The sequence below is a fragment of the Ambystoma mexicanum genome, chromosome 9, assembly GCF_040938575.1.
Source record: "Ambystoma mexicanum isolate Mex_15411 chromosome 9, UKY_AmexF1_1, whole genome shotgun sequence".
NCBI lineage: Eukaryota > Metazoa > Chordata > Amphibia > Caudata > Ambystomatidae > Ambystoma > Ambystoma mexicanum.
This window is the reverse complement of record NC_090931.1, coordinates 747,797,212-747,820,664: the sequence shown is the minus strand read 5'-3', so window position 1 is coordinate 747,820,664 and position 23,453 is coordinate 747,797,212. Positions and strand designations below refer to the sequence as shown.

Genomic DNA, 23,453 nt, shown 5'->3' with positions numbered 1-23,453 from the left:
TGGGTGGAAGCATTGAATTCAGATGAAATATGGAGGCGCGTTATGAAGTTTGTCCGGTGAGGATGGCCCGAAAAGAGACTTTTGGAGCAGAGGAGAGAGAGCAATGTGGGAGGTGAGGTCAGAGTTAAGTGTGAGGAATTACATTTTATACCGATGGGATTGTGTTGTTGGTCCAGGGAGTTTATGCAAGAGATTAATTGAGATTGGTCATCAAGGTTATATTGGAATATTTAAATCCAAAGGTCTACACAGAGGAGACTACTTGTGGCCGGGTTTCGACCAAGATACAGAGAGGGTGGTGGGATCATGCGTCGAGTGTGAAGTGTCTGCGAAGAATATTGTAGCCAAACTTCAACCGATGATGAAGGTGGATGCACCGGCAGGTGTGTGGTGCGATTTAGCCATGGATATTGCCGGACCAGTGGATTTGGGAGTTACTGACTTATTCTCCAGGTGGACAGAGTTTAGAATTGTGAGGGATGTGTCATCTCAGTGTATGATAGAATTTCTACAGAGTATTTTCGAGAGAGAAGGGTTACCCAGATCTATTTTGACAGACAATGGGAGACAATTTGTTGGGACATTTTTCAGGATTATTTGAGGATGTGTGGGATTAAGCATAAAATAACAGCACTATACCAGCCTCAAACAAATAGTATGGCGGAAAGGGTGTACCGTTGTATTATGGAAGCTGTACGAAGTGACAGGTAAAGACAAGAAGACAGCGATAAGAGAGCGATTGTATGCACTGCGTTTAGCGACCCATATTGAGACTGGAGTTAGTGCGTTTGAGTTGATATGAGGGGCAGGAAACCCAATGCCATGGTATCTCCACCATGGCTGTGGAGGGCTAGAGAATCTGATTGTGTGGTGGAAGAGGTTAGAAAAAGAATGGATGAGAGAAAAGTTGAGTGGGTGAGAAGAATGAATAATAAAATGCCAAGAAATGCAATTAGGATTAGAGTTGGGGATTGGATACGCATCAAAAAGGGGGTCATCAAAAGGAAAGGTGATTCAATGTATTCTAAACCATTCCGAGTGTTGCAGATGTTAAGGGGGTGGTGTAAGAGTACAAGATTGACAGGTGTGGAATATGTCTAGAATTGCGAAAGTGATGTCGAGATCCAATCAAGAGCATGAGGAAGAGAGATAAGAAGATGATTTGTTATGTTGCGGTTAGATCTTGGATATAACATGTATCAGAGACATCAGCGTCATGTATCGGGCATGTATCAGAAACATCTGCGAGTGTCAAGATCATCTATATGTGAGCCAACTGCAATATTTATCTTTTTTTTAATCACCATCTGCATTCTGGGTTTCTTCATTGGATGCATTTCAAGGGTATGAGAAGGTTTTTTTGTGATAGGATGTAAATAGTATTTCTTATCAAACGTATGTATATGTTCATCAATATTGTTATGTGTGAATAAATAAGTTTTGTTTTGTGGGTCAGTAAAGGGGGGAGGTGTGTTGTATATTATGCCCAAGGAGAAGGAGGTGCGGAATGTCATAATGGAACCTGAGGGGGATGTTCTGTAAAGGAATGTGTAGATCTCCTTGAAGCAGTTGGTGAGAGATCTTTCTAGTAGTGTCTGGGGTCTTTATTCTTCCATGTAACATAGAAATAAATGGTAGTTGTTCACCAGCCAAGGCGTGGAGGCTCATCTTTACATATACACCCAATGTTGCTTAGCCATGGAGTCAAGTTAAAGCTTATACAATGTGGAAACCAGGCTTTTAGTCCTTGTGGCGATATACATGTCAGCTCCCTACACGCAGCTTGTTTTACGGTCGTATGCATCAACCAATGTCTCAATTGGTAAGATCTCATTCTGTCCTTCTCTGTAAGCCATCAATGTTGTTTGCCTGTGTCAAATAGTATTTCTACTCCCTGAAACATATCCCCTACCTCTAAACAGCCAACCTTCTGCCATTGTATGAAGGCCCCTATTTCCATCCCAGGGGAAAATTGTGGGTTTTCAAACATTGGGGTGAAAGAATATGGGATTGAGGACATCCCATCCCATATGTCACACTTTATTGAAATAATATGACATATACAAGTGTTAGGGGGTCGGCCTGATCTTTGTATCCATAGACTGCCCTTGAAGGGCTTCCCTACCACCATTCTGTCCATCCTCATCCACGGCTTTGATCTGTCTCCTGAAAACCACTCCCTCACCACCCTCAACTGTGTCGCCTCGTAATATCTCAGAAGGTCTGGTAGGCCGAGGCCTCCCCTATCTTTGGATGCCCTCAGCATTTTCATCGCTATCCTGGTGTGTTTATTCTGCCACACGAAGGCTAACAGTATTTTGTACAATTACCTAAAAAAAGAGCTTTGTACATGGAGGGGTAGGTCCTGAAAATAATATAGAAGTTTTGGGAGAGTGACCATTTTGATTGCCGCTATGCGCCCCAACCAAGAAAATGATAGTGGACTCCACTTCCCCAATTAGCTCTGATTTTGCTGAGAAGTCCCAGGTACTTTTTGTTGTACATCAGGGACATCATACCCCTAGATACTTAATACCCCCCCCCCCCAATAGCCCAAGCAAAGGGAGAGTGCTGAGCTATAGATTTAATCTGATCTGGATGGAGGGACAGATTAAGAATTTCATATTTTTGTATTGTACCCTTAATACGACTACATAGTATATGCACACAAGCTCCACCGTGAGACATTTAATCGAGCTCTCTGAATTCATCAACACCATTAGTATGTCATTGGCAAACGCAACTATTGTATGCTCCTCTCCGCCGAATTGAATTCCTTGCATTTCTACGTCATGTCTAATTCTAGTATGGAAGGGTTCCAAATATAGGGCATAGAGCAATGGGGAGAGATTTATACATGCATCGTTCCCTGGCGTATTGGGATATGTTGTGATAAGTGTGAACTAATGGACAAGCGTGTCGTGGGGACCCCATAATTTGCTCGCAGCATTTGCCTAGATCAAGCGCCAGAGCCCATCTGTTCCAATGTATTGAAAAGGAACGGCCACTCAACTCGACCAAATGCCTTTTCAGTGTCCAAGGAGTTCAAGATGCTTTATCTCATTGATGGTTTTTCTATTATGTGGCAAATCCGCCTTATGATGTAGAAAGTTTGTCTCCCATAAATAAACCCAGCTTGATCAATGTTGGAAGCAGCGGGGCTAACAGTTTTGCCAGGATGCTGGTATAAATCTTAGCATCAACATTCATTAACGCTATAGGTCTATATGACCCACATATCTTCGAGTCTTTATTAGGCTTTGGAAAAACCACCACATCGGCCTCCAACATGGATTGTGTGACCTCTCCCTTTGTAGCGATAGAGTTAAAGCGTTTTTCTGCTTCCAACATCATGTTCTCTAGGGGAGTAATCTTCGGGAGAGAGACTGATTGTAGATAGTCCACAACTGCCAGGTCTGCAGGGTTGGATAATGAGTACAAGGCTTCATAGAACCTAGAAATATTGTCCATGATAGCCTAATTACCCATAATTATCTTTCCTTCCTCATCAGTAAGTCGGAGAATAGTTTGAGCAGCCTGTACATGCCTTCAATTGTCTGGCTAACAATCGATCAGCGTTGTTGGCATTTGGGTAATATCTCTGCTTAGCTAAGCTTTTAAGAGGGACATTTGAGCTCTCTGCATTCGCAGTAAATCTAGCTGTCCTTGTATGTGTTTTAGGGTTTTATGTAAGGCCTTTGTCTGTTTGTCAACTAATGCCTACATGACCTCGCTAAACTGTGCCTCCAGTTCTTTTTTCATGCGTCCCCATTGCTGTTCCTTATGGCCCCTCTGTACGAACAACGTGCCCAGAAGGACTACTTTAAATGCATCCCAAAGAATCCTCAGACTAACCTCTGGGGTATCATTGACGTTCAAGTATTGACCTATTTTGTCCCCACCTCGTCAGCTATCGCCTCATCTTTCAACAGTTCCGTAAGGAGCACACATTGCCATATTCCCCTGGACTTATTAGTAGTTTTGAATTCCGCTGTCAGAGGGGTGTGATCAGAGAGCGAGAAAAAACCACTGCAACTGCTCCCACATACCCCACTAACCCTGCCGAGACCCACACATAATCTATTCTTGATAGTGACTGATGAAAATGGGAAAAGCAAGTATGCCCACGAATCCCCCATTTTCTAACAGCCAAACATCACTTAAAGGCAATTCCTTGAATCTATTGTGTAGTGCACACAATGGGCCCAGTCATCTCCTCTGTACCCCCGAGCTCCTGTCAACTTGAGGAACCCATGCCAGGTTGAAGTCCCCTGTCAATATGATGTCCCAGTCTGCAAACTGTTCAGGGCTGCCGCTACCGCACGAAGAAAGGTATCCTGTCCTGTATTGGGAGAATATGGGGTGGCTAATGTATGGCATTGTTAGTCAATGGTTGCTCGAACAAATATGCATCTTCCCTGCAGATCGACCCAGGTGAGTGATGTTTGGATGATCAGTGAGTCCCTGAATGCTAAAAGTACACCTGACATCTTGACCTGAGCATTAGCTTGGTAAACCCGAGAGCAGTGTCTTTTTTTCTGGATATGTGTCTCTTGAAACATCACTATGTCTGCCCGTTCCCTCCTAATGTGTTCATCGATCTTCCTTCAATTAACAGGGTTGTTCACCCCCCTGATATTATGCATCAAAACCTTGAATGCAGTTTAGAAAATAACTAAATCGATTTTCACATGGAGGTGCGTACTTTCTGCCTTCGGTATTCCCTTCTACTGTTGTCACCCTGCTCCACTCCCCCGGCTCACCTACCCCCAACTTCAAAATTCCCCCGACTCCCATCCCCCTCTGTTTAATAACCCAAAACTATTCTCTCAACATCCCCCCCTACCCCAATTTCCCAAACATCTCCCCCAGGCTCAGACCAGAGATCCTATGATAACCCCAGGGACAAGCCCCACGACTCTGGTCTAAGTAACAACCTGAGATACTGTGGGAGGATTCCTACTACCTCCTATTGGATTCCAAAATTAACACATATCCTGAATACCCGTCCTGGGCCCTTTGTGAGATTTTCATCTATTCCGCCTCACAGATTGATAAATCGCTCCCTCAGCCCATGATATGGTATCCCAGTTCCTCCATTATCAATCTTGATCTTATCCCCAACAAGGTCCTTATCAGACCCTTAGACAAAATATTCCTACCATTACTATCCCCCTCCCAATGTCACTTTGGTATGTCCTTGTCCCCACCCGGGAATCTTTTCAGGTTGCCTCCCCCGCCCCCACCTGCCTCATGATCTTAGTCCATTCCCAAGGTTTCCTTTCCCCCGGGTCGTTATTGCTGCCGCATTGTCTTCTTCCTCCAGGTGTCGTAACAGTCCCTTCTTCGCAGGTCATTATACGATTTTGTCTACCCTCCAAGGTGAAAAGCAAACCAAAGGGAAAAGTCAATTTATATTTTATCTGCCTTTGCATCAGCTCTCTCACCACGGGACCCATAGCTCTACATTTTTGCAAGGTGGTAAACGCCAGATCTTGGTATAATTGAATGATCTCGATGCTGCCTTGAGACCTCGCCGCTCGCAGTATACTTTCTTTCAGTCCATTTGAAGATATGGTCGCCAGGACGTCTTGTGGCCGAAGCCCAGGTTCCATCCTTTTTGGTCCTACCCTGTGGATTCTGTCGATCCCCATATCTTTCGGAGTTGTATCTAGCAGGAGCCCACCAAATCACTGTTCACTGTTGAACTGTGTAACGTAGGTCGTGATCCTCCACACTTTTGCTCAGGCCTTTGATATGGATATTAGAACGTCATGATCTGTTCTCCAAATGTTCAGCCCAATGCGAGCAAGCAAATCAATCGTTCTGGCCCTTCACTGCACAGCACTTTGCTTGCCGTCGTCTCCTCGCCGTCTACCTTTCTGATCGTGGGGATTTAGTATTTTGCAGAAAGGGGATGCTTCCCTACATTTCGGGAAACGATTTCCCTCTTTTTCACATTGCTCAGTTTCTCATGCATCTAAAATACGGCAGGCCCAAAACAGAGCTTAGTCCGTCACACTGCCTCACTCTCGGCAGCCATCTTGGAATCTTTATGTTTTCTTTTAGCCAATTGTTAAGACATATTTTATGAATTGCAATGATCAATTTGAATAAAGTGTTTGATGACGATGAAATTGAAAAATGGCATTATTGTCATTTGGAAAATTCAATGTCAATCGAGGAGAATTAGACCTGAGCAGTAGTATTTAGCATGTTTCCAGTCTGGGCCTTCCAAGCCCCTTAAAAATGATCTGCATTAGTTAATGGGATCAAGTGTATGAACGTCACCACAATACATCCCAAAGATGATATAGACATCAGACTCAGTGATGTAAATTGCTCACAGATGAGCCACAAAAAATTCAAATAGGCGAGTTTGTGGCATCCTGGCCTTATTTTAACCATCTCAACATCAGGCGAATAGGAAACATGGGACCTTAGGCCATATATATATATAGAAATATGGAATCATATGGGTATGAGACCTCTACAGAAGTGATTTATGATTTTTTGTAGGCATCCTTAAAAACATGATGTCTCTATTGTAGATCTCGAGGCCATGCCCTAGATGGACCATGGTTAGGTGATCCCAGTGTACACAAACAAGAGGTTCGTTTTTGGCCATTTATTCAGACATGTATTTTCAAATGTATAGATATATCAATATTATTGATATTGTGATCAGGTGAATGTGTGCCCTGATACAGGGTTTATATTGTTTCTTTTAGGAAGAAGCACCACCATAACTGGATAGACTATGCTCCATAAGCATATGTGGACCACTTTAAATTAGGTGTTCATGGACTGATTCACTTCTATGTCAGGGCTGCACGCTAACTGGCGAAGGTAGGGTAATTTTCTCACTTTATCTCTTTTGTTGTTCTTTTTCACTTTATATGAATACCAAATTGTTTTATATATCATGAAAGCCCTAAAATAATGTTTTTGAAAATGTTGTGTTGATCCTATGAATGGGCTGGACAGAAACATACAAGTATCAGAATTAAAGCATAGGAGTGTGTGGAGGTGAACTTATTTGTTGACATTTCCCGGTGCATTCACCTTCATAATTGACCAACCAATAGGCTGTGTTCCGGGTTGCCCACAATTTGTGCTTTAAGGAACTGTTTTGTTGGCCAAAACCTTTCTGTTTAGCTTAGTAGCTAGCCAAGAGTTCAAGGAACTATTAAAAACAAGGTTAAAATCTTTCTGTCCGCCACATCCTTTTAACACTGTGTTTTAGAGTGCGATGAGGAATGATGACTTATAAGACTAGGTTATATTTTATCTTTAGGAACTACACGACTGGAAGAATCCCTCACTTTTCAATGATTCTTTCCTGTCATAGTTTAGATTTAGAAGTTCCTTTTCCATTTGAAGAGACTTTCAATAGACATTTGTTCCAACCAAGACCTGGAAAACCACATTAAAAAAGTCTGCTTGTTTGCATTCAACTTCTTGGTGACATGTGTGTCACTGCTCGACCTTTCTACATAACCTAATCGTTCATGCAACAGAAGGTGTGCTGCAGACATAAGAATACTAATTTGGTTTATGGTTCCAACTTTGGCCACAAATTCTTTTAACTCTAGGTCAAGGTAACAAAGCTAACCAACTCATATTACACAGTTTCATAAAGCAATGTTAATGTTCTGTGTCCTTCATGCATTTATTTTCATGGATATGTGCTGTAAATAAATAGCTACCTGTATGCACTAGGCTACAATTGGTTGGACTTTATTTAAGCTTTGTTCCAAGCGCAGTGATTTTTTTACTGTTCACTGTGATTGCTAAATCCGGGGCCTATGTGAGCTCAAAGACTGCCTTGCTCCAAATACTGATGCTAAATATAGGAGTCAACTTGGAAGGATCACGCTGAAGCTCTGGTAAGTGACACCTAGAACAGAGAAACATTTCACAAAACTGCCATTTGTGATGTGTGGCTCAAGACTCACTGTTCACAAAACACTGTCTAAACGAAGGAAGAAATAGGGTGTCATGATTTCATTATGGTTTAAAAAGGGAGTTAAATGAAAACAACAAAAACTGTCCAATTACTAACTCACAATTCTTAAATCCACTAGAGAAAAATAAAACTATATTTCGTCACATATAGTAAAACGGAAAACAAATATTCTACCTGCAAGGGTGCTAAAGGGTAAACTGGCACACACATGCATGCTCATTATCGCTACTACATTGGCAAGACAACTTGCATAATGAAAATGCAAAAAGACTCAATGCTGCATTGATTACAAAAACATGCCAACTCACCTTAATTAAAGAGGATATCACTATTGCACCAGCATTAACCATAGGATTGTGAGGCTGATCTGTAAAATATTGCAACAGAACATACATTTACTTAAAGATTTACACCAGTGCCAGCATTAACCCAATGGACGGCTGATCTATGAATATTACAAAAAACAAAAGCGGTTCAATTACTGTTATGAGGTATTCCTGGTCCAAATCTCTCTTATTACTACTGTTTTGACGCCAAATATCCTGCAGTGGAGCGAGATAAAATCCTCAAAGCTAAACCATAGCTTTACGCTGTTGAGTAGCTTGCATGCATGCCCTTAATGTATATGTGCATTTTCATTTTTAAGCTTTATTTGGAATAGTACTTGAGCACAAAACACAATATCAATTAATAGGATACAAATATGCATAAAAAGTATAAAATCTAGTGCAATAGGTTTTCCTTTTGAAAACATGAAATATATACAGAAACACACATATATATATATATTTATATATACATACACACACACACACACAATTCCTCATGCGTGCAGCTTAGCACCAACCACATTTCCACTTTATCAGTTAGTTGGTTTTACAGACAGTGGCGTTAATGTTGTGGTGTTGGTAAAAGGAGGTAAGTACTACATGCACCATAAAGATCACTTTATCCTACCTCTAGTTCCTGGGTCTCTCTAAGCCTGCTAATGTGCAACTACTAGAGATAATTGGAATCACTTGCTAAATATGTATTCACCGAGAGAAAACATTTACTTACTAGTAATAGTGGAGCAAAAAAATAAATGCTATACAAAAGCCTCTCGTAAAAGAACAGGCCTGTATGTTTGAAACCATCGTGGCTGGCGAATAGCGAAAGAAAAAAATATATATTATTGCATGTTTGAATTTGCAGTGTCAGCAAGGTTAGTAAAATAGACGGCATCGCGTGATTATTTAGGAACTGCACATAATAATCATTCTCCTTCGCTTTTACTGACATGCAATGTGTGCTACAAAGGCCAATTATATAATTAATCCCTCCACGGCTGCACGCTTATCTGTTAAAAAAGCAGGAAACCTTTAGTCGCTAAAGTATAACAAAGCACCATGCATTCATTAAATGTAAGTAAGAAGGGTTCTTGGGGCCTCTTCTGAATTTACTGGTGGAACTCTAGGTTTTTGGGTCTCTCTCTGCACTGCTGGAGACTGAATAAAGTAATTCCAACATAACCTAACTGAAATAAATGTCCGTGTTTCTTTTACACAAGATAATACAAATGCTTCATCATGCGAATATTGACAGCTGAAGGATAAACAGACAACTCGAAAACAGTCTGATTCTCGAATTTCTTTTGTTCAAAACAACAAGAGAGAGGGTTTCCCAATTTGGCATTGTAGGACATGGTCCTTTGTCCTCCCATCTCCTTCTAGGTCAGTCTGGTACAAACAGTCACTCACAGTGTGAGTTTGTATAGTGTCTGGCAAGTTTTTCTTGGCTGTCACAGAGTTCTGTGTTGATTCTATTGGACTCAGCTATGAGGTGCCACCACCCAGGGTGTCCGGCACTTCAGGAATAGTTTGTGTCCAGAGTACTTCAGCGTTCTCCTCCTGTGAAGACCCTAACAAGGAATCCTTTCAACTCCGTCTTTACTAAAGGTTACCTCGCATAGGAACTTATCTTTGTCGATTGTCTGTAGCCCTTGGTTTTCACATTGTCTGCCAAATAGGAGCACCCTTTTGGTCCAGGTCTTTAAGAATCTTCAATCTCCTTCCTCCTCTCTATTTCACTTCCCTCCTCTCCTCCCTCTTCTTGTTGTCTTTCCTCCTATCTCACTCTCTTGTTTGTGTTTCTTCTCCTCCTCTCGGTTTAGATATTCAACCTCTTCCCCTCTCTTGCAAGATGTTCCTTCCCCTCTCCTCTTTCACCCTCACATCACTCCATTTTATCCCTCCAATCTCTTTTGTGGTCCTCTGACCTCTTTCTGTGTTTTCCAACAGTCTCCTAACACCCTCACTCCTCTCTTGGTTGGCCTCTCTTTTATATCCCTCCACAGACTGCAGGAGACCTGCAGTAGCTTGGTGGACATTGGGAGCAGCACTACCTACTTGGTGGCGATGTGAACAACTCCTCTGTATTTCACATGTGCAATGGACCGAGGGAATGTAAGTGCAATCTGCCATCTTGTACTCAGGAGGCTACTCAACTCTAGGACAGTGCTGCCGGCGTATGCTGCTGATTTGCCCAACATCTTTGACTCCCTGTCATGCAAGATAGACGGCAAACATTCTTGAGGTTGCACAGGGCTGACAGTTTAACCCGCGACATAGCGGGCTCACAGAGCCCAGGAAAATTGGTTTTACGAGCCAGATTTACTCAGCTTCACGTCTTTCCAATTTAACGGCATGTCACATCTTGGGATACTGTCACAGACACGCAGAAAACACTCTCAAGGAAGGTTCAAGGGCTTTTAATATTTTCTTTGTGGCGCCTATGGCCATCGTGTGTCTCTTGCTTTCCCGCCAACCTCCTCCCTGACCCAGACGTCCATACCCTCTGGTTAGTTCTACAGAATCAAGACATAATAAAAGCGGCACTGCATCGCCATTCAAGATGCAATAATGATTAATAGCTTTTCACTTTATTAATCATGTCGCGCTAACTGATACAAGTTTTCAGAGAAGAAAAGTAAATGTATTATTCTGTGCAGCGAGCTCCAGGACAGCACATGGGACCTACACATAGGAAAGGCTGCAGGCTGACCCCAACGCATACTTTTAACAAGCACGATGACAGACTGAAACTGCAGATAAAACGCTGACGGCTCTGTGGGAGCGTCTCTGTGTCTTCGGCTGTAAGTATTTGAAGGGAGCTGTTGTCAGGATGACACTAAATGAGTTTGCCCGTCTATTATCCGTCTTTGCCCCCTCCTCCGTTTCGTTGCATTTTTCTACGTCACTTTTGCACCCTTTCTTGCTTTCTACTCCTTTTACAGTCGCTTTTCTTTCCTGACGACCATTATTTCTTCCTCTATTGCCCATCTCCCCTTATCTCTTCTCAGTTGCTCTTCTTTTATCTATTCCTTTCACACACCTCTTCCCTCGTAAATCAATTGTCTTCCAATGCGCCTCAATTCTCTGCCCACCTTTGCTGAGCTCTACATTCAGATTTGACTGTAATGTCTTTGCATTTTAACGGCTGTCATGTGTGCATGTAGAAGGCTGCTGTGTGCATTCATCTGAAAGGATGTGGCGTGGATGCAAGTCCAAGGCCGAGTGTGCGCATGTAATTTTTTTGGTGTGCATGCATTTAAAAGGCTATAGTTTGTGTGTGTGAAAGCTATGTTGAATGTTAAAGGCTGAGTGCGCACATGTAAGGCTGAGGTTCGTGTGCATGTGAACGCCTGCATTGACGGTGCAAGGCTGTGGTGCACTGGTATGTGAGGCTGCAGTGATTAAAAATGTGTGCGCCATCATAATTTAATGACAGTACCAAATTCTAAGTCTATGGTTAAGCCTGGTTATGCCAGATTGTATAGTCCAGACCAAATGTGCAAAGCGTAGGCAAGTCTTTTATTAATGAATGTACATGCCATATTGCAGGAATTCGATAATGAGCACGCTGACATCAAAGCTTCAGCCCAAATGTGAACTGGGCTTTCCATTGAAAGCAGGTCCAGGTGTATGGCTGTATTAACAAATACACAAAGCTGTCTCTAATTTGTATTTGTATTGACATCCTGGAAGTGATACCACAGAAAATGACCCCATACGCAGGCTTCAGGGTTGGGGAATATTAAAAAAAAAATCTTCTCATCCTGTAAACAAATATACTTGTCACTCTATGACACAAAGACACAACATGCTAATTGCTTACTTGATAACTGTCAAATATACCAGACAGATGCTTAGAAATGAATGCAAAACATCATGATCAGCTGTAACTAAAACATGGTCCATCGAAGTACAACAGATCAAATAAATATACGGTGTGGACAGCACAATTAAGTACTTAAGTTATGCAGAGAAAAACAGAAAGCACATTTTTCCAGATCACACTTTCTGGCACACTGATGCAAGTGTCTGCAGTTGGAGGATTTTAGGCAGTTTCTTCCTAGCTTCACTTTGTTGAGTGTGGGAGGAGTGATGCGATGCATTGAGATTAAAGGGCAAGTTGGTAGGTTTGAGCCATAGAGCTAAACGTAGAACATAGTACTCTGATCTGTTATTTTATGTTACTTGGCATTTATATAGCGCCTTATATATCATTGGTATGACCTCAAAGCGCTGGTAGGTTGAACGCCCTCGGGAACCATAGTTCATGTCAATAAAGAGAGATAGCGTTGTATGGTGCATGGATGCCCCGGATATGTGTGCAGCCGGTGTAGTTGTTGGATGAAAGCTGCTTTCTAGCGATAGGTGTAGTGCTGAAGATATCAGTTGGATGTGTGCAGTCAGGTGGGTGGACACTCAGACTGGGTTCTGGCTGTGTTAGGCCTGGGGAACGCCTATGTTAACAGCTACGCTGGAATGTGCTCAGCTAGCTGCTTTTTAATTAGGGCGATGAGGTGTTCATGGGGTCGTATTTGTAAGTGAACAGCTAGGCTTCAATTATCAGGGGTATAGCTGTGTTCTAGTTGAGTGAGCGTTGCGGTGTGATATGGTGGTTATCCGTATAGCAGCTGCAGAGTAGAAGGATGGGGTATGCACAAAGAGGTTTAGCAAGTATTCTGTTACAATGTTTTAGCATAACCACTACTTCAGATGATGTGCATTAATTGAAATTCAGAGGTGGTCCATGAATTCTCTAAGCAAATGGCAGCACATTTACATGCACAAAACTATAACTGCGTAATTGTCACTACCTGAATAATCTACTCACTGCCAATACGCTGTGACAAGTCTAGACCCCTTCTTTATGGTTTTGTCAATCCGGACCACACCTACATTCATCCTTCCTCATTGGCTTGTTGAGGTGAAGCCACTTCTCCCAGAAATAAAAATCTCAAATGAAAGTTCTTTACATTGACAAAACGTTACACTTGTTCTTAGTCCAAAAATATGCCTTTCCTCCTGTGATTGTCACAATCTGATTTCAGTCCAATGCATTTTAATATCAAACTGTATTTGGACCAGCATTTCAAACTTAAAGAAGGCTAAACTGCCTGGCCAATTGCTGCGTCCGACCTGGCCCTAGCAGTAGTGTTTGCAAAAGGCTGATGGGGAGGCCCAAGTAGCCACTATGCTGATCGTCTGCCATGGGACGTGTCTTTTGAAAGCCACAGCCTTGGCTCCAATGGCGTAGGCATGCGTGTTTGCTGGCAAAGGCCTGTGCTGCGCATCACACCTTGCTATGTTAGCCTTGGAGGCTTGCCAGCCTTGTTTTGACCCGTCAAAAGTGATGAACAAGGCATCTGATTTATGGAAGCTCTTTGTCCTGTCCAGATAGTTTCTTAGAGCAACCCTGACATACAGACAGTGCAATACCTTATGAGCCTCATCCTTTGGATCAGCGAAGAACGTAGGGAGAACTATCTCCTCGTTAAAGTGAAAGGAAGAAACAACCTTAGGGCGGAAGGCTGGATGCATCCTCAGCACCACCTTGTCCCGGTGAAACGTGGTGTAAAGCTCTGAAGCCACCAGAGCCTGAATCTCGCTGATCTGGTGTGCTGAAGTAAGGCCAACCAGCAGGGCTGTCATAATAGTCAACAGCCTGATGTCTGCTGAAGCTATGGACTCGAAGGATTTGTGAGCCTGGGTGCCCAACACCACGTTAAGGTCCCATCCCAGACCAGATGTAGATGCTTGACCGGCGGATATAATATGGTCAGTCCTGCCAGATGCCTTTTTGCTACCGGATTGGAAGACGTAATCTCTGTAATTCTTGTAGGCCCCTATGGCCGCCATATACGTACGGCAGTTGTCTACCTGCACGCCTGAGTGAGCCAGATGTGCCGAGAAGGATAGCACATCATCCAGTTAACATGTCAGTGGATCAACCTTGTTCGCCTTGGGCCAGTGGCAGAATCTGGTCCACTTGCTTCTGTATGGACGCCTGGTGGAGTCGCTTCTTGACCCTTGTATGATGGACAGGCTGTCCTGCGATAAGTGTAGATGCTTCAGGGGGACCTGTTCAGGAACCACGCTGCCAGGGCTAACTTCTGCTGGGCAGGGTGAACCACTGTGCCACCCTGCTGGGAGAGTAAGTGGGCTGGACCCAGCAGGAGGTACACTGGAGGTTGGTCCGACAATCGGAGGAGCTCCGAGAACCACGGTCTTACCGGCCACCATGGCGCAATCAGGATGAGTAGAAGGTTCTGTGACTCCCTGGCCCTGCAGATGACCTTGTGAATCAGCAGAGTGGGGGAAACACGTATGCATTCATGCCATTTCACGTGATCTGCAATGCGTCGCCCATCGATCCCCTGCCTAGCCCCAGCCAGGAAGCGAACTGAGGGCACCCCCTGTTGTCCATGGTGGAGAATAGGTCTACTTTGGGAGGGGGTGGGGGGTGCACCTGTCCAAAATCCTTCTCAGGACTGCTTGGTTCAACTGCCACTCATAGTTGTCGATACCCAGCCTGCTGAGACTGTCCGCCTTCAGGTTGGAGTCCAAGGGCAGGTGGACTGTTGATAAGTTAATGCTTTTGGACAGTGCCTACTCCCAAATGTTGATGGAGAGGGGAGGCAGAGGGGAGGGTACTTCCCTACTTGTTGATGTAATACATGCAAGTGGAGCTGTATTTCTGGATGCAGACCGCCCTGCTGCTGACAATGCGGAGGAACGCTTTGAGGGCCAGCCAGATGGCCATCATCTCGAGCTAGTTGATGTGTTCCAGTTGTTCCTGTCGTGACCATACTCCATGGACAGTGTGGTTATCCAGTGTAGCCCCCATCCCTCTAGGGACGAGTCTGTGGTAATGGTGATCTCCGGAGGGGGCTGCCGAAACGGTCTGCCCACTAACAGGTTGGTCTCTGCACTCCACCACTCCAAGTCTGGGTGCAGTGCTGTGGTATGCGGAGTAGAGCTGCCTGGGAGCCAGCCTCCCGATTCCATGAGGCTGAGAAATGCAGCTGCAGCCTCCTCATTTTGAGTCTTGAGTGTGGCACCGTGAGGAGACAAGCGGTCATTATGCCATTATGCCAGATGTCACTGGTCTGCTGAGAAAATGCCTGGTGGCCTTCCTCCTGGCGGTGATCTTGTCTGCCGAGGGGAAGCTCCTCTGCACCCTTGTATCCCAAATTAGCCCCATGAATGTTAAGGACTGAGTGGGGAGTAGTTGCGACTTCTTGAGGTTGATAGAGAATCCCAGATCGTACAGCATGTGCATAAGTGCTGAAGCGGTGTGCTGTACAGCCTTGGGAAACTCTGGTCGGACCAGCCAGTCGTCAAGCTATGGATAAAGGTGGTGGCCCTCCGCCATTAGCAGGGCTGCTACCAGTTCATTAACCTTGTAAAGACCTTTGGAGCCGATTTGAGGCCCAAAGGGAGGACCTTTTCTTGAAAATGAAAGCCCATGATCCTGAACCTCAGGAAGGGCAGATGGGGCTCCCAAATGGGGACGTGCAGGTAAGCATCTTTCAGATCCAGGGAGCACATCCAGGCTAGCCCATACAGTGTCTCCGCAATGTGAGCCGGAGAAACCATCTTGAACTTTTGAAGGGGTAAGGAAATGTTCAAGGAAGAAAGGTCCAGTACAACCCTCAGGCCTACCTGGTTCTTTTTCTGAATGGCAAATATTCGGCAATTGAAGCTCATGCCTCGTTGCGAAGCTGGGACTTCCTCCACCGCCTGACTCGTGATGAACGAGTGGATGTCCGCCAAAGGAGTTGCCGTCCCAATCTGCGGGAGTGGAGGGGAAGAAAGAGGAAGTGGAGGAATTTGGAGGCAGAAGCCTGTGGAAACAACAGTGAGGATCCATGGGACCACGAACATTGCCCGCCAGGAATGAAAGTGAAGGGCAAGCCTGCCCTCCGCCGGAAACCTGTGGATCTGGATGACATTGTCACAACTTCATACCCTCTGAGGCTGGTGCCTGCGAGGGGGACTGGAAAACCCCCTTGTGGGAGAATTTGTGCTGCTTGTGACGCTCCTGAAAACCTCTGAAGCCACTGATGGTACGGGATCTGTCAGAGCGTTGGCGCCGACTTTGTCAGGATTGACAAGGACTTAGCTGTTTGAGAGCTATTTTTCTTTGTGGCAAGTTCTTCGTCTGTGGTCGAGTGGAACAAGCCCCCTACCCCTCAAATCGCAGGTCTAGAATGCGCTCTTGCACATCAGGGTTAAACTTGGTCGCCTTGAGTCAAGCTGTCCTCCTCATATCTATGGCGATACAAATCACTCTACCTGCGCTGTCTATGTGAGCGACTGTGGATTCCAGGATGTCTTGGGCCCTGAAGCGCACTTGACAATGCACAGGGAGTTCTGGGAGGAAATCCGCAATCTCCTGCCCCAGCTTTTGATTCACTGCAGCCAGCATAGCGTCAGCATTGGCCTGGCACTGATGGAGAGTGGAATTAGAGTACATCTTTTTGCCGTAGGATTCCAACAACTTTTCCTCCTTCTCTGGAAGTGCCGAGGCAGGTGCAGATGATGAAGACTCTGGCTGGGCGTAAAGGGAGGCCACAGCTATAACCGATGAATGTTGAGAGTCCACCGCTAGAATGAAGGAGTCCCCCTCCACCTGCCTATACTTGGCATTGAGGCGTTTATTGGTAGGCTGCGATGAGTGCGGCTTCACCCATCCCTTCTTAGACAGGGCTTCTACGTCCTTTTGCAGAGGGATGCCAGTTCTTGTGGCAGGACGAATGGTCAGCACATCGGCCATAACCCCCCCCTTCAGGTTGCTCAACCAATGGCTGTGGAATACAGAGGTATTTTGCTACACCCGCCAACCTCTTGTGAAAGGCCTTAGCTGAAGAGGGAGTATCCTGGTCCTCGTCCTGTAAGGAACTCATGATGGCAACAGTAAAGACACACACAAGTGGTCAGAGTTCAAGGGAGTTTATTAAACTGTATGGGTAGGTTGGAAACACGCCTAATCTAAACCTAAATCTAAGATGAGAGCAAGCTTCAACCATCAAATAATAATAAGGCAGTCCTAGAGGTGTCTTGTCAAATAAAAGGGCCTATACTAAGAAAAACCTACTGCCAATCCTTACGCTAAATACAAAAGAAGTGTGGGATAATGTTCACAAGAAAGAAAGAAGTGTTCACAAATAATAACTCAGGATGCAGTAGTCGGGGTCTTCCTTCCCCACGTTTTGAGCACGAGACAAGGCGGGACTCCGGAGCACAGCACACGATCGAGCTTTCCCAGCACGAGACAACAGTTCCGCTCTCAGGTATCAGGATCTTTGGTGATTAAGTCTCTTTTCTATAAAAAGTCTCTTGCCTCGGAGGACATGATGTGTTCCAAAAATAATAAACAAAAGTTCCTTTCTGCTTGAACGTTGGGTGATGCCTTTTCCCCCTTGGATCCTCCTCCTCCAGGCTCAGACTCTTCTTGAATGTTAGCCTCTCCCTGTCGGATTCACTACGGCTTTCAAAACAATCTCATCTCTGACATTCACAAATCTTTTTTTTTCCAATACATTTTCATTAGCATATTTTTAAACAAATACTTTTTCCCCCACCTGAGGGGCAGTAAAAGACAATTCCACAAAGATAAGGGTGTCTCCCCGTCTACGTTTCCCCCGCATCCCCCACCCCATCCCCTGATCCGGGTGCTGTCGTTGCTCTGGCATTGTTCCTTAGTTTGGTCCTTCTGGGTCCCTCCTGGGTCTCCCTTTGCGTAGCTACTCCAATACAAGTCTTTTATAGAACGCCTTACCCCGCAGGGTCTATTATTCCCAAGAGACTCATAGCTCTGGGGCACCATGTGCAGCGTGCGGCGTCCCTTAAGTATCTCAGTAGGCAAGACCAGTCAGTGTTGAATCTTTTGTGCTTCCCTTGAATCCAGTATGTAAGCCATTCCATGACGACAAAAGACCAGATTTTCACCACCCATTCATGGTCTTGCAGAGGGTCTCTTGACTTCCATTTCCGCGCCAGGACCAATGCTGCAGCCATCATCATTTTTACGAATAGTTTACGGTTTGACTTTGAAGCAATACTTTCTAGGGCCCCATTTAGTCCTATCATTTCTAGGTTCCTGTTCCCTCCGCACTTGACCCCTAGGACCAGTTCGATTGCATCATGTATTCCCCTCCAGTAGTGATCTATTTTCGGACATTCCCACCATATATGGCTCCAGGTACCCTCCCCTTCGCACTCTCTCCAGCAAAGTTGTTAGGTCCTGGGTATATTCTATGTAACCTGACCGGAGTTAAGTGCCATTGAAGAATTAGTTTCAGCCAGATCTCTCTAACTTGGAGGGATCTTGTTAATTTGGGAATCTGTGCCCAAAGTTTCGTCCAGTCGGTTTCCTCTATCGTGTGACCCGTGCCAACTTCCCATTTTTTCATATATGGTCTGGGCGGGGAGACCTCCCCCTCTTTCATGTGCTTGAATATGTTTGTGACCACTTTCCCGTCTCCAGGGTTTGTGTAGAAGTACTTCTCGAAGGGGTTCAGTTGTCGGCCGCCAGCTTCTTTCATTGTAGGGTGTAGCAGCCAGTGCCTCAGTTGGACATAGCCGTACCTTTGCTTTTCCCCCAAGCCAAAGTCAGTTTTGCACTGCTCGAAGAGTTTAACCTGATCTTCGTTAAACATATCTCTTATTCTACGGCACCGCCCTTGCTGCCAGGGCTCAAATGTAGGTGTTTTATGACCCGGAGTAAATTGTGGATTGTCAAACAGGGGTCTGGATGGGGAAGGGTAGGTAGTGATGTGCAAACTTTTTAACGCGTAGTCCTACGCATCTCCCACTGCAGTTATGATTAGGCTACTATACATTTGCGCCGGTCTCTCTCCCCTGGGGTTCCCCTGGATCTCCTCCAAGTCCCCTCCAGCTACCGCCCTATCCATGGATCTCCATATTTTGCCCCAGTCTTTTTGCCAGCCCCTAATTACTCTTGTTTGTGCGGCCGTGTAGTAGACTCTAAAATCTGGCTCTCCCATTCCCCCTCAGGAAGTTGGGGCTCTCATTACTTTTGCAGATACTCTCGGCTGTCTTTTGTTCCAAATAAATTGGTTTGTGATTTTGTGGAGCATTCTATAAAAGGGCGGTGGAACGCGGGTCGGGAGGGCAGTAAGGTAGTAGAGTAGCTATGGCAGTACTACCATTTTAAGGACGTAATTGCGCCCCATCCATGTTATCGTTAGCGGACTTCAGTCGATCATCTTGGTTTTGAGTTTCTCCAAGAGGGGAGGATAGTTTTCTTGATACAGCCCTCCCACCGTTTTGGTCAGTCTTACCCCTAGGTATGTAATGGAGTCATCTACCCATCTATACTGGTCTTTTTAAGGGTTCGCTCGGCTTGGGTCGTGAGGACAAGGCTGAGGATTTCAGATTTGTTTGTGTTCACTTTCAGCTCGGCTACTGCCCCGAACTGAGCTAATTCCTTGTTAACCACCCTCAGGGAGGTTTCCGGTTGGACCAATGTCAAGAGCATGTCATCCGCGAAGGCAGCGACTTTGTGGGAACTCCCCCCAAAGGGTATTCCCGCTATGTCTGCGTTTGCTCTTATGGCTGCTAAGAAGGGTTCAAGATGTAAGGCGTATAGTATGGGAGATAACGGACATCACTGCTTCGTGTCTCTTCCGACAGCTACTGGCTTTGAAATTCGACCATTTACGGCAAGCCGAAGAAGTGGCTGTTGGTAGTTGGCTCTGACTCGCCCCAGGAAGTTGGGCCCGAATCCCATCTTGATCATAGTTGCAAAGAGAAATCCCCACCACACCCGATCAAACGCTTTTTCGGCATCCAGTGCCAGGAGAAGGGCAGGGATTCCTCTCTTTTGGGTCTTCTCGATTAGGTGTGCTACTCTCCTGACGTTGTCCCCTGTCTGTCTGCTTCTGATGAAGCCTGACTGGTCGGGTTGAACTATTTTTTTGGGGAGAATTCTTTTGAGTTTGGCTGCCAAGATTTTCGTGTGGGTCTTTGCGTTGACATTAATTAACGCTATGGGGCGGTAGGACCTGCATTCTGTAGGGTCTTTGCCTTTTTTGGGAATTAATATCAGCTTCGACTCTTCCATTGATTTGGGTAGAGCTTTGAGTGATCCTATATGGTTATATAGCCTCGTGAGGAGGGATATTAGGGTTTCCTTGTGGGTTTTGTAAAACTCTGCGACAAAGCCATCTGGCCCCTGGGATTTATTTATGGGTAAAGAGTTTGTCGCCCTCACCTCATCGTACGTGATCTCCCCTTCCAGGATTTCCCTCTTCTCCCCCGATATTTGTTGTAACTCAATTTTATTTAAGTAGGCTTCCTGACGCGTGGGTGACAGATTATATGAGCAGTATAGTTTAGCATAGAACTGCACAAACTCTTTTTCGATGTCTTTTTTTTGGTGCTAGTCTGGCCTCCTTTAACCTTAACTTTTAGAATTGTCTTTTTCTTCCTTCCTCAACATTCTGGTTTGATTTATAATCCTTGATGTATTATTTTTGCCTGAGGCGCAGTAAATTGCGCTCTGCTTCCCTGGTTTGTATGAGGTCTAACTGCCCTCGTATCGTCCTGTATTTTCTTAACCGCAGGGTTCTGTGCCCCTCCCATCTTTGCCATTAGCGTCTCCTCTAGTCGCCCCTCTTCCAGCCTCAGTTCCCTATCGCTTTTTGCTTTTATTGCTATGATACTCCCTCTTATCATTGCTTTGAGGGCATCCCACCACGTCTGCGGTGAAGTATCGGCGATCTTGTTGTTCTCAACGTAGGCCTCGACTTCTTGTGTCACTTCCCGGGTGAGTATCGCGTCCTTAAAGAGCGGGGTCGGATAGTGCCATCTCCACAGGCCTGGCGGGCCTCGGTTTCTTTTTGGGGTAAGGGTTATTGGGGCGTGATCTGAGAGTGTGATAGCGTCCAGAGTGACTTCAGATACCTTCGCAAGCAATGCACTGGAAAGCCATGTGTAGTTGATCCTAGAGTGTGACCGATGCGCATGTGAGAAGAAGGTGAATCCCTCCCTGTACCCCTGCAGTTCCCTCCATGTGTCTATTAACGCTATGTCCTGGAGTTTCCCCTTAAAGGTCCCCTGAGGGTTGCACCGGCGGTCCCTGGGGGATCCCACTCTTATCCTTCGTGGGGCCCCAGGCCAAATTGAAGTCCCCAGTTAATATGATGTGTGGTGTCACGAACTTCTCTAGCCGAGTGAGGGTTTTCTGGATGAAGGCATCTGGGCCCGTATTTGGGGCATAAAAGGTCGCCACCGTGTAGGTCTCTCCCCTCCCTTCTAGCGTTACGGCCAAATATCTGCCCTGGTCATCGGTTTCCTTTCTCTTTACTGTTAAGTCCAGCCCGTCTCTCAGAGCCAGCAAAACACCCCCTTTTTTGCCGGCTTGTGTGGCCTGGACAGTTCTGCTGTAACCCCAGAATTTTACTCTTCGTATGTCCCAGGTGTGAATGTGGGTTTCTTGTAGTGTGACTATGTGCGGCTGTTCCCTTCTCAGGAATCTCTCCACCTTCTTTCTTTTGATCGGCGAGTTTAACCCGTTGATGTTTAGTGTTAAGACTCTTAGGTGCTTGGTGCTAGCCATTCTTTTTTCCACCGTGTTTGTGATATCTGCTTGGTGCCCCTTTTCGAATGTGACTATTTCATTCCTCGTTAATGCCTGTCGTAACCAATCGCCTCTACAGGTGATACCCGGATCTTCTCGCCCCCATCCCTCCTGTGCCCCCCACCCTTCCCCAACTGGGTGGGTTCAGCTGGCTCTGGGCCACTCTCGTTTTGTGGTCACGAGAGCTGAACCCTGGGGAATCCCCAGATTTGCCCCTTGCAGGATCTCCCAATCCCATTCCAAAGTCCTGTCCTCCCTCCCCCTCACGACTTCAGTAACCATTTTTAAATTTAAAGCACCGTACTAAGCTTAGCGTGCGCCATCCCCAGGCAAACAGCCTCTGTGGTGTTGATTCCTCTACTTGTAGGTTCAGGTCGTGCCCCCAGTGGGTGATCCATTTTTGTCTGCATCCTTGCTAGTCGGTGGAATCGTAGGGGCAAATTGGTTTTCCCTCTTTGTTTTCTTGGACTTCACCATAGACCATTCCTATGGTCCACAGGCGTTTAGTTGGCTGGTAGACGGGAGGGGTGTTGATTGCATCTCTTCTTGTATTCCCAATAGGTTTGCACCCTGTTCACATGTCGTAACCTTGTGCTGCCTCCTCTGCCAGTGGAAGCTCAGTCCGAATGGGTGCGTCCATCTGTATTGGATTAGCTGAGCTCTCAGATGTTCTAGGACAGGGCACATTTGCCTTTTGTTGAGGGTTATTTGTGATAGGTCTTGGTACAGGAACATTTCTGCGCCATTGTAGGTTATTTGGTTTGCCTTTCTGGCCTTGGTTAGGATCTGTTCCTTGAGTGTGAAGCTGTGTAGGGACACCAGTATGTCTCTAGGTCTCGACCCAGGTTCCTGCCGGGGCAGTCCCATCCTGTGGATTCTGTCGCATTGGATCTCTACTCCTGGATCCAACTCTAACAGGTCGCTGATGATGCTCTTGAGGACCTGAGTTAGGCCTTGATCTTGCATCTCCTCTGGCAGACATTTGACTCCTATGTTCGATCTCCTTCATCTGTTCTCCAGATCTTCTGTCTGCAGTTCTAGGTTGTGGGTGGTCACTGCCAGAGTTTCTAAAAGGGTGTCTGCTTTCCTAGCGTCTTCTGTTAGGTCTTGGATGGCGCGCTCATTGGTATCCACCCTCTCCTCCATTTTGTGATGTCTCTTATTTCCTGTATACCCTCAGCCAAATCTTCTCTCAGAGTGTCCATTTGTTTCTGGCCCGCCGCAATGATTTTGTCTACTATCTCTCCTAGGAGGTGTGAGGGATGCGTCACCAGTCTCTCCTGATCCTCCTGCGTGGAGTCCGTACCTGCTTCCGTGGCCCAGTCACTTGTGGTGTGGCCCGCGGCTGATTCTGTTTGGCCCATATCTGTGCTAGGGTACCTTATTGAGTCTTCCTGATGTTTTTGAGGGCTAAGGAGGGTCTCCTTATTCCTGTTTCTTGCCATTTCAAAGCGTGCTTGGCGAGGTTATGACCTGCGATTGGTCCCTTCTGCCCCAGATTTATTCTGGGACCAGTGCTGGGCTGTTTATCCGCGACTCGAGGTGTTGA

At 45.6% G+C, this 23,453-nt stretch overlaps 1 protein-coding gene across 2 annotated transcripts in view; it reads right to left on the bottom strand.

Annotated features, from left to right (window-relative positions):
- Positions 1 to 23,453, bottom strand: part of GLS (glutaminase) — a 1,476,479-nt gene that overhangs the window by 1,084,677 nt on the left and 368,349 nt on the right. For both annotated transcript variants that reach the window (XM_069615676.1, XM_069615675.1), the window contains exon 7: positions 8,278 to 8,336. In XM_069615676.1, coding sequence (XP_069471777.1) covers positions 8,278 to 8,336 — 59 coding nt within the window. The remainder of the gene's footprint in view (positions 1 to 8,277; positions 8,337 to 23,453) is intronic.